This window comes from Lepidochelys kempii, chromosome 11, assembly GCF_965140285.1.
Source record: "Lepidochelys kempii isolate rLepKem1 chromosome 11, rLepKem1.hap1, whole genome shotgun sequence".
Taxonomy (NCBI): Eukaryota; Metazoa; Chordata; order Testudines; family Cheloniidae; genus Lepidochelys; species Lepidochelys kempii.
This window is the reverse complement of record NC_136390.1, coordinates 4,425,594-4,437,275: the sequence shown is the minus strand read 5'-3', so window position 1 is coordinate 4,437,275 and position 11,682 is coordinate 4,425,594. Positions and strand designations below refer to the sequence as shown.

Here is an 11,682-nt window from a genome sequence, read left to right as displayed (position 1 = left end):
TTTTCCAACTTCCTTACATTTGCTTTCCATGGTTCTAAGGTCAGAAGGGACCGTTGTGATCATCTAGTCTGCCCTCCTGCATAGCACAGTCCATTAATTCCCTGAATTAATTCCTGTTTGAACTGCTTCAGCGCTTCACGCTGGGATACAGACTCCCTTATACTTTCTCTTCTCCAGTGTGAGTTTCTCTGTGTCCTTCCCTTCCCTTCCCTTCCCGCACTGTTCTCTCTCCTTACCATGCACCTTGGCAAATATGTCATTCAGCCTCAGGTATAGCCTCAGTGCTATAAAAGTAAGAGTTAAAAATGTGTCAGGGATCACAGTGCTAACACCAAATAACTTGTGTGTGTGTCCAGGCTGATTTCCCACTCTGGCACTTTGAGTGCAGAAGGTCGGGGTCCGCAAGGATTCTAAAAATTAATAAAAAGAAAAGGAGTACTTGTGGCACCTTAGAGACTAACCAATTTATTTGAGCATGAGCTTTCGTTTTCACTTCCTATGAAGTGAGCTGTAGCTCACGAAAGCTCATGCTCAAATAAATTGGTTAGTCTCTAAGGTGCCACAAGTACTCCTTTTCTTTTTGCGAATACAGACTAACACGGCTGTTACTCTGAAACCTAAAAATTAATACTGGCCACTCCAGGCTTGAATTAAATCCCAAGGTTACAGCTTTTCTCTGACCTTGGATGGATAAATGCTGCTATCACCCAAGGGCCAAACCCCCTTGAGAACCCAGGAAGGCGCACTTGGGAATTCCTTCGTGTGGGGTACCCTCAAGCCCTTTCACACACACACACGCCCCGGGGGAAGAGCTGAGAGAAAAAGACAAAGGAAATCAGCTGTTGCCACCAGCTAATTAAACAACGTGCACAAACCTCTTAGGACACAAATTCAATCCTGTTTTTAAAAAAGGTAAATTTTATTAAAAACAAAAAGAAAATACATCTGAAAACTCAGGCTATTGATAGATCTTTTTTTAAAAAAACACTTACAAGAATTAAGCACCAAAAATAACTTTCTTGAGGTCCAGCTTAAAAGTTACATGCAAAACAAAAGCACCTGGGGTTAGCACAAAGGAGTCCACAAGCCATAAAGAAATAAAAGGGATAAACCTAATTGCATCCGATGAAGTGAGCTGTAGCTCACGAAAGCTTATGCTCAAATAAATTGGTTAGTCTCTAAGGTGCCACAAGTACTCCTTTTCTTTTTGCGAATACAGACTAACACGGCTGTTACTCTGAAACCTGCTTCTTCCTAGACATTTTCTGATCTACTTACATATCTGGGGTTATAAATGAGTAATTTCTAGTATGATTCTGATGATTTTTGCATAGCTGGCTCCAAGCTTCTTACAGCATAGTCTTTGCCCTGTTTGCCTCTCCCCAGAGAACAACAACAGACAGACATAAGGGGAGTCTTTGTTTTAATTTAAAAAAAGTTCTAGCCTTCCCATTGGCTTTTTTTGGCCAGGTGCCCACTCACTTCCTTTTACCTGTGCATAGCAACGAGACTTTTTAACCCTTTACAGGTAAAGCAAGTAGAGAACAGCTACTAAGAGGGATTTTATAGCTAATTGGCTGGCTGGGTGTCTGTAAAAGGGAGCTAGCTATCCCTCCACCTTTCATTTATCACAGTGTGTTTGGAGAGGCTGACAGAGGGTGCTTGACCTGGAAGTGCCAGGAGTGGGGGAGCGAGGTTTCCTTTGCTTTAGACTGTAATTTGCAGCGTTGTCCTAGCTGTGTTGGTCCTAGCATATGAGACAAGGTAGGTGAGGTAACATCTTTTACTGGATCAACTTCTGCTGGGTGAAAGAGACACGCTTTTGAGCTACACAGAGCTCTTCTTCAGGTCCTCTGGTGAGGCCTTGGATGAGGCTGGCTGCCAGAGAGCTGGGGGTGTGCTCCCGAAAAAAACCTGAGAAAAGCTCTGGGTGTAGCTTGAGAGCTTGCCTCTCTCACCAGCAGAAGCTGGTCCAATAAGAGAGATTACCTCCCCCACCTTGTCTCTTAGATTGTAACAATATTTCCAAAGCCTTGTGACCCACTGATTGCCTTTCCTTCCCCCTGCCCCCCCCCCCCCCGAAATGTTGATACGATCTAAGAGACAAGGCGGGGGAGGTCAGATATTACTCTCATTTTTGCATTAGGGTGGGGTGGACATTACACACAATTCGCAGGGTGAGGAAGGCACCTCCCATGCTGTCATTACCAGCTACACACTATTCATGCTATTATTAATTATATTATATGGGTGAAACTGAGGCATGGAGGGAGATGATGCCACGTGGCCACACGGTCAATGGCAGAGCCAGCTGGAGAACCCAGGCGTCCTGCTGCCTCTCCCCCGCCCAGGGTGTAAACTTAACCACTAGACTACGGCTCGTGAGGTGGGCTTCGGGAGACTACATCTCCCGCGGTGCAACGGGACCACAATTCCCAGCATGCAGCGCGCGCGCTCCGCCGGCTAATCTCCCCCTCCCGGGGGGGGGCGCTGCCTGCTGGGAGTTGTAGTCCGGACAGATGCGCACTCCTGCGGGGCGGGCTCCGCCTGTCGCCCTGCGTTGGGAGCGGGCGGGAGCGGCCCGCGGGGCTGCGTGCGCGCAGGTACCAGGGCGGCGGCCGCCGCCGGGGGGAGGGGGCGCGTGGCTCCCGTCGGCCACGTGACGCCGGGGCCCTCGAGGGAGCCCGGCTCCGGGAGGGGCGGCGCTGAGCCGAGCCCCCGTAGCTGGGTGAGCCCTAGTAGCTGGGGGGGGCGGAGGGGGTGAGCCCCAGTTGCTGGGGGGGCAGAGCCCCAGTTGCTGGGGGGGTGGAGGGGGGTGAGCCCCAGTACCTGGGGGGGCAGAGCCCCAGTTGCTTGGTGGGGGGGCGGAGGGGGTGAGCCCCAGTACCTGTGGGGGCAGAGCCCCAGTTGCTGGGGGGTGAGCCCCAGTACCTGGGGGGGTGAGCCCTAGTATCTGGGAGGGGCAGGGGGGAGCCCCGGTTTCTGGGGGGGTGAGCCACAGTACCTGGGGGGGCAGAGCCCCAGTTGCTTGGAGGGGGCGGAGGGGGTGAGCCCCAGTTGCTGGGGGGGCAGAGCCCCAGTTGTTGGGGGGGACAGAGAGGGGTGAGCCCCAGTTGCTGGGGGGACAGAGGGGGGTGAGCCCCAGTACCTGGGGGGGCAGAGCCCCAGTACCTGGGGGGGCAGAGCCCCAGTTGCTGGGGGGTGAGCCCCAGTACCTGGGGGGGCAGAGCCCCAGTATCTGGGAGGGGCAGGGGGGAGCCCCGGTTTCTGGGGGGGTGAGCCACAGTACCTAGGGAGGGCAGAGGGGGATGAGCCCCAGTAGCTGGGAGAGGTGGAGGGTGAGCCCCGGCATCCAGGAGGGGTGGGGGAGTGAGCCCCAGTATCTGGGAGAGGGTGGGGTGAATGAGCCGTCGTCACCTTTGAATTTCTCAGAGGAAGGGGCTGAATTGCTACCTGTAGCTATGGGAATGCCATTGGTGCTGGAAGTGTAAATTTCCCAAGGCAGGAGGTGAGCCCTTGCCGTGCGCCATGGATTATGGGGCTCAATTTGAGTTTGCCACTTGCTGCAAGAGACTGAGCCAGAAGGATAACGTTTGGTCATACAATACTTTCCCACCCCCACCCCCCTCTCCCTTAGGAGTCAAGGCCCTTGATTTCCAGGCTAGTTGCATGGATGAGGGATTTCTTCAGTCATTTTTTCTGACTGCATCCACGTCGGGCTGGCCTGATGTTGTTCAGAGCCCTATGGGAGGTCGTGTGCAAGGGCTCAGTTGTATTTCAGGATATGCACAAATCTTGGTGGGGTTGAGGGAAGACTTTGGTAGTTGGCGTATGTGGGGTGTTTTGTTCTTTTTTTTTTTTTTTTAAACAAGGAGGTGCAGGGACCCCAAAGGCGAGTGTCTCTATGGTTGCCCACTTTGCATATGGCTTAAGTCTAGCCCTGAGTCCATGCTGTTGCCTTACTTTTATTTTAGGTATTTGTACTGCACCAGTCACTCTGGTGTCTAGGTGCCAGTGGCACCATTTCATCAATAAAAAACAAATGCCTTCCATGCATATGGTTAAAATTTACCAGAACCTTGGTCTTGTGTTTTATTTAGGTTCGCCTCCAGTCCTGTAAAAGGAACAGTTGGCTTCCTCACTAGTATTCAACACACAGGATTCAGGACTATCATTTTAATTGTGGAAGATGTCATCTGGCCTTACGGAAGAACAGAAAAGAAAAATTGAGGAGAACAGACAAAAGGCCTTGGCTAGAAGAGCAGAGAGACTAGCAGCCCAGCAAGGAGGGCCTGATGGGCTCACTAGCCAACAATCCAACCAGCAGAATCCAAGCTATCAAAGAAACCTGGAGCATCAGTGTATGAAACAAGAAAACAATCATGTTAGGTTCATTAACCAACACCAGCAGACACCCAACAGCCATGTGGCGCAGAAGAGCTATGTTCATAAAGGATATAATCACTTTAACGCACCCCAGCAGATGGCTGGTTCATGTGGCGTGCAACAGGAGAATTGTTCAGAGGGCTCAAAGCAAGATTCGTGGAGTCAAATGTGCAGCACTAAACAGTCCCTCTCGATACTCCAGAATTCTTTGAGTCCCCATCAACATTATTCAGGTTCTGAGCAACCCAAGTACCACGCAACATTCAAAAAACCTACAGAACCTTCTCATCCTAGATTAACTGCTAAGGAGCACCCTGATGATGTTAAACGTTTACAAAATCTGAACAGATCTGCCAGTGGACATGTTGGCATGAAATACATGCCATCACCGAGCAGTGCTACCTTGAGTGATTCTGAAATGTCAACAAATGCAGGGAAACCAACCTGTGGGCCCTTCCCCCAAAAGGATAGCATCTCACAGTTTTGTGGCACTATGCGGCCACCCACTCCGTTGAAGGAGGGTAAGATGCAAAAGGTGGCCAGTTCTAGTGGTGTAGGCTCTAACTTGGAAATATTTTGTCATAGAAAAGTACCCAGTGTTATCAAAGGAAGGTGCGTGAAGCACAGTGAAGACCGATTCCAGGTTGAAGTAGGCTACAATGCAGAACTCATCGCTGTGTTTAAGAGCATACCTAGCAAAAGATATGGTAAGAAAACGTATAACAATTTATAATAATTTCTTAAGGTTGGTTTATGCCCCTGTTCTTAAGAAAAATCAGTATATCAGTCTCTTTAAGGAACTGTACAAAAATCACCTTACCCGTCACGGAAATGCAGCTGTTTGCAGGGGTGGAATATGGCAATGATGTTGTATATAGCTTTTAGGGGTGATGTGAAAAGTAAGGCAGTTGAAACTGCAGAAGAATTCAGGGAATAAATAACTCAGACTGGAATTTAGCCAAGATAATCTCCATTAACCACCCCTCCCCTTGTATTGAAAGTGTCCTGAGATGTTTTGTGACTTCAGGCAGTCAGAACTAGAGTTGGTTGGAAGCTGGGTTTTCCACCTTGCAAAAAAATTTGAGCTTTTGGAAAAAAATAATCCTGATTTGTGAATTTTTTTTTAAATTTTTCACAAAATGAAATATTTTTAAAATTGAGTAAATCAAAATGTTTAATTTCAGTAAATTTTGAAATGTGTTGATGTTGATCTTTTTAAAAAAATATATTAAAAAAAGTACATTTTGTAATGAAAAATCACTTTGAAACAAAAAAAATCAAAGCTTTTCATTCTAAAAATGTCAAAACGTTTTTCCATTTGTTTCAAAATGAAATTTCATTTAATTTTCTATGATCGTGGAAAAAATGATTTTTGTCAAAATGGTACTTTTTTTTTGACAAAAAAAAAAATTCCTGCCAGTTTTAGTCAGAACATTTGAGGGGGGGAAACAGTATTTGGAAATTGGTATTGGAGAAATGGTCAGTTAATTTCAGTTGCTCTTAGACAGTTGGTTGACTCATAGTCTTTAAGACCAGAAGAGACCATCATGATAATCTTGTCTGACCACCTTCACATCACAGACCACAAAACTTCAACCACCCACTCCTGAAATAGGCCCATAACTTCTGACTGAGGTACTGAAGACCTCAAATCTCAATGTCAAGACTTCAAGTTACAGAGAATTTACCATTTACTCTAGTTCAAACCAGTAAGTGACTCATGCCCTGTGCTGCAGTGGAGGGTGAAAATCCTCTGGGGTTTCTGGCAATCTGACTTGGTGAAAATTCCTTCCCGATCCCAAATATGGCAATCAGTCAGCCCTGAGCATTTGAGACCCACCAGCCAGACACCTGTGAAAGCATTCTCTGTAGTAATTCAGAGCCCTCCCCATCTAGTGCCACATCTCCGGCCACTGGAGATATTTGCTAATAGCAGTCACTCATGGACCATATGCCATTGTAGGCAACGTCATTATACTATCCCCTCCGTAAAGCTATCTAGCTCAGTCTTGAAACAAGTTAGTTTTTTTGCCCCCACTAGTCCTTTTGGAAAGCTGTTACAGAACTTCATTCCTCTGATGGTTAGAAACCTGCATCTAAGACTATGTCTACACTGCACTTTCGTCAGTAAAACTTTTGTCAATCGGGGGGTGAAAAAAATACCCGCCGACCGACAAAAGTGTTACCAACGAGTGCGGGTGTACACAGCGCATTGTTAGCAGGAGACACTCTCCTGCTGACAAAGTTACCTCCCCTTGTTGGGGTGTTTTTATTTTGTCAGCAGGAGACCTCTCTCCTGCCGACAAAGTGCAGCTACACCGCGTGCCTTACAGCAACACGGCCGTAGCAGCACACCTGTGTGGATGTAGACAGCCTAATTTGAAGCCTAAACTTGTTGATGGCCCATGTATATCCATTTGTTCTTGTGCTCACATTGGCCCTTAACTCAAGTCTGTAGTCAGCACCAGTTTAACCCTGTGGTCTCCAGCCATCCTAGTGTCCTCCAGGTTCTCCTTCTTAACATCCAAGGGCGTGCACAAATATTTGTACCACCATTATTTGCAAAATCCATTGTCCTTTTCAGCGCTGTGATTTACTTCCACACTCCTCTCATATTTGTGCGGATGTTTGTTTTACTATCCTACTGCTAAGTTTTTCTGTATTTCCAGCTGCCCTGCAGTTGTAATAACAATGCACAGTGCTTTTGACAGGTACTTCTGAAGTGTCTGCATAAACAGACCAGATTCTCTTTAATTACTAAGCCTTTAACAGCACTGTTTGTTTCTGTTCCCAAATGACTCAAATTCTGTCCAATTTCAGATCCTGCTATGAAGATTTGGAATTTTAGTTTAGAAGACTACAGAAGTCTCAGTAAGTAAGCAGACCTGTGGAGTGATATGCAGGATCAAAGTCTCTATCTCATCTTTGCATGATTATTGTTGGCTGTGTTATTGCTTGGAGTAACGACGGGGCAGCACTGTTCAAACAGAAAACCCATTCTTCAGGCATGGGGCATTTGAGGGTCTGCTGTGAATCTGTGAACTTAGTTAGATTTAACTGGGTTTCTAGGTGTAATCTAAATGCTAAGTATATGCTTTCTCCACTCACTAACTGCATGTTTCAGGGGCGAACAAACCACAGTATATGGCTGAGTTCATGCATGTAGTTCATATGGGTTCATGCAGAGAAAGTGAAAACATTCCAGAAGTGCAGGCTGGCTAATACTTTACTGAATGATTTACTCTGATGCCATCTTTTGAAACAGTAAACTGTGTGTAGGTTTCATGAAGCTGTTTCTTTTCCTCTTTTTTGGGAGTGTGGGAAGTGAAATGGCATGATCTTCTTGGCTTTGTGAGGTTGCTATTGTGGTTGCCTCAGAATTTGGAATATCAGGGGATGGTTTTCTTCATTGTGGACTGGAGAAAATTTGAGATGGTTGCAGCCATGCATTCCAGGTGGGCTTTTCAAAAGCACACAGTCTTGATCCAACTCTCCTTTCCTTGAAGTCAGTGGTAAAACTGCTGTTGATTTCAATGGGAGCAGATTTAGGCCAATGCTTTGGAAAAGTCCACCTTTCAGGCCTAATTTTAACCTCCCATGCAGATTGCTGTATATTTAAGCGCTGACAGGTGGCTCTCTTATAATCATAGAATATTAGGGTTGAAGGAACCTCAGGAGGTCATCTAGTCTAACCCCCTGCTCAAAGCAGGACCAATCCTCAACTAAATCATCCCAGCCAGGGCTTTGTCAAGCCTGACCTTAAAAACCTCTATGGATGGAGATTCCACCACCTCCCTAGGTAACCTGTTCCAGTGCTTCACCACCCTCCTAGTGAAAAAGATTTTCCTAATATCCAACCTCTTGTGTATCTTATACCGCGTAAGCAGAGTCCTAGCCCTGCACAGCTTACAGTCTAAATAGACCATTTTAAAATAGCATGTCATCTTTTTTTAAAATGTCTTGTCAAATTATCCTGAAGCGTGAGCTTATGGTAGAAGGCACCTAGTGAAAAGCAGCTGCTGGCATCCCTATCAGTAGATGGTTACCAAAGACAATCCTGAGTGTTTCATACACTATGATTAAATGGACTCTGTAGACTTGAAATCTAGGCAGTTTTTTAAAGACTAGTTCAAAAAATAGTGGCAGGTTCTGTACCTTTCCCTGCCAGTTTCTGTGGTTTTACAGTTATACTTTCCTGTACTTTTTTAAAAAAAGTTTCTATCTTTCATTGTTTGTGAAAGACCCTATCAAATAGGGGAAACAAAGTGTACACAAAATGAACAGAGAGGTTTTCCCCCCTAATTTCTTTAAAGCAGGGGCGGGTTATAGCTATATTAGATATAAAAAATCAGATAAAAATGAAAGTTTCCATACAGGCTTTAATTGAAAGACTTGCTTTTCATTTGTTAGATGCTTCTTCTGAAATTCTCCTTTTGGGATGAAATTTCACATGCTTGCATTCAGTTTGGAGGTGGCTTAGTATTATTTTATTTTTTAAAGTTAAATTGGATTAAAATCCATTTTGTCTGTTTGGAATTATTGGTGGGAGGAGGAGAGTCAGGGGGGCAAAATCTACTTTTCCAGCTTAAAAATGCCCTCAAACCTTAAGGCTTTTGTAGCTCGTCAATAGCTCAGAATGTCGGAGAAGGAAGCTTTACTGTTGTCATAATTCAACTCACACAGGGATGGCCTCCGAGTTTGTAAGATTGGGGCGGGGGGAACCCGCTGTAAGCAACAGAGATGTGGCGTCTGAGCATGCTCAGTGATCCTCCATCAAGAATTTAATGGTGCCTAAGGAAATTTTGCCCCCTACGTCAGGTAGTGACATTACACAGGAGGCAGAGAGATTTCAGATCACGCTCCCTGGCGGCTTAGAGGGAACCTGGGCAGGGCTGGTGCAGCTTGTGTGCTGGATTCTCTACCTCTCCATTGCCAGCTCTGCTGCTCTTCTGTTACCATTGTCTGCTCTAAGGTGGGAGAGTAGGTTCACCCTGCTGCTGCACCTCACCTCAGCTCCCTGATCCTTGCTCTGTACGGGAAACAGGGCTAGCTGTCCCCTTTTGCCCTCAAGAGGAATGAGGCCTGTTCTGCTGATCTCCTTTCCCTCCTCGTCCCAAAGAATCCTGCACCTTTTGTCTGGGTTCAGTTTGGCTCCTGCTCTTTCTGTCCTTCGGGGAATTGAAGTTTTCATGGTCTGCCCATTTTTCATTTATTCTTTCCCATAAAGCCATTATTTTCCCCCCGCAGTGGAAGCAGTGAAGCCGCTTTCCTCAGTGACTTTGGTACCATTTGAAGAGATGGATGCAGCTGGCCCAGCCACGTGTTCACAGTCTGTCGGCAGCGGGCCCAGCTTGAAATCCTTCTTAAAGACGTGCAGCGGCTGGAAGAAACCCTCTGCCACCGTCCGGGGGAAGTGTGTTCTGATCTCACGCTCCCGGTTTGAGGTTGAGATTGGGTATGCTGCAGAAATTATTGAGGTGTTTAAACAGATGAATTCCAGGAATTATGGTGAGTCTCTGGTTTAATTGCTGCATTAATGTGATGGCATTGTTGGTGCTGGCTATATTCATGAACGCTTATAAAGTGCTTTGGGATTGAAAGATAAAAGGTTTGAAAGACAAAAGCAAATATGCTCTGGACACACTGGAAGGAGAAGATCTGTATCAGGGAGGGTTTTGGTATATGTTGTAATAATGCTGGGCTGCTTAAACATTGTGCCCACTGCTTTGCTCTGTGGCAGCATGAATGACTCCCCATTTTGTTCAGAGACAAATTCCAAAGACCGTATTTCAGTGCTGGATGTGCTGAATTTGACCATTGGTGCCCAACCTCTGCATCTCCGCACCTAATTTGTCATAGAAGATGACAGACCAAGTCAATGTGGAAATGTACATGATCTTCCTAGGTAATGAACTAAAATTGGTTGAGTTCACCCAGCCATGCTAATGTTTAGGAGGAGTTCTTATAGCACTCTTAGAACTACAAAGGTAGTTAAATATGCCCATCTTCACTTTACAGACAGGCAAACTGAAGGACAAAGAGGTGAAGTGACTTGCCCAATGTCATGGCAGGCCAGTGACAGATCAGGGAACAGAACCCAGGCCTCTTGACTCACAAGCCTGTGCCCAGTCTGCTGCATCATGCTGCCTGCTTGCAGCAGATCAGCTTTTTACTCACTCTTGACTTACAGGAAGATGCAACTGCTGTCAGAACAGAAGGCCGAGTTTGGCCTTAGTGTTGCACTTCGGGCACCCATGAATGAGGCAGCCCTGCAACTAGCTATTACTCTCTGAAAGTCAGCTGGGGTCTAATTGCCCATGTACTTTGCTGAGAACATATGCTCCCTTCCTCAAAACCATTTGGTTAGCATGAGATAGGAAGGTTTTAAAAAATAAATAAATAAATAAATAAAAGATGGCTGGCCAAGGTGGAAACTGTTTCAAAGCAGTTGTGAAATGGAGAGAATATTGAATGCTGCTGTCGCTGTTCGTTTATGGAAGAGTCAGGTGGTGCTGCGTTGTTTTTTTTTGTTAAACATCGTTTCTGACAACATTTGATTATTTTATTATTGTGACTGTTACAGACATGAAGACCAGAAAATGGAGTTTCCTACTGGAGGACTATGCAAGGCTAAGTGAGAAGCTGCATTTTCCTTGTGGGGTCTATTCTCTTGGGACGGTGACCCATTCAGGGCCCCATTGTACGAGGTGCTGCACAAAGGCATATGAAGATGTGATCTCTGCCAGGAGTAGAATTTCTATTGTTTTTATTTCATATATTTTTAGTGTGTGTGATGATAATTATGAAAGTGAATTAATAATGGCGGGGGGGGGGTTTCTACAGTAACTTCTTCTCAGTTCTAGAGTGAACTAAACAGCGGAGGGAGAATGGCTTCTCTCACTGTCTCCCTCCTTCCCCTGATCTGTAGGCAAGCTCCAATAAGGGCTGCTGGCCCTTCATGTCCATCTCTGCAGAATTCTGGATCACTAGATCTGTACAGTTGCACTCTTGGATATGTTTCCACAGCAAAGTAAAACCTGCGGCTTGCCCGTGCCAGCCGAGTCGGGCTGCGGGGCTATTTTGTTAGTCTGTAGACTTCTGGGTTCAGGCTGGAGCCCAAGCTCTGGGACGCTCTCACCCCACAGGGTCCTAGAGCTTGGCTACCAGCCCAAGCCCAGAAGTCTGCACAGCAAAGAAACAGGCCCGTAGCCCGAGCCCAAGTCAGCTAGCACAGGCCAGCCGTGGGTGTCTAGTTGCTGTGTAGAAATACCTTAGTGTCTTCTACCCTGGCCTGTC

At 46.3% G+C, this 11,682-nt stretch overlaps 1 protein-coding gene across 5 annotated transcripts in view; it reads left to right on the top strand.

The window, feature by feature from the left end:
• The first annotated feature begins 2,485 nt into the window (after window positions 1-2,485).
• The window catches only part of SMARCAL1 (SNF2 related chromatin remodeling annealing helicase 1), a 63,472-nt gene continuing 54,275 nt past the window's right edge, over window positions 2,486-11,682 (top strand). For 3 of the 5 annotated variants that reach the window (XM_073305003.2, XM_073305002.2, XM_073304999.2), the window contains exons 1-5: window positions 2,486-2,603; window positions 4,101-5,093; window positions 7,207-7,257; window positions 9,634-9,894; window positions 10,970-11,020. In XM_073305003.2, the coding sequence (XP_073161104.2) occupies window positions 4,190-5,093; window positions 7,207-7,257; window positions 9,634-9,894; window positions 10,970-11,020 (1,267 nt within the window). In that variant the 5' untranslated portion in view covers window positions 2,486-2,603; window positions 4,101-4,189. The other 2 variants (XM_073305000.2, XM_073305001.2) reach the window with 2 other exon arrangements.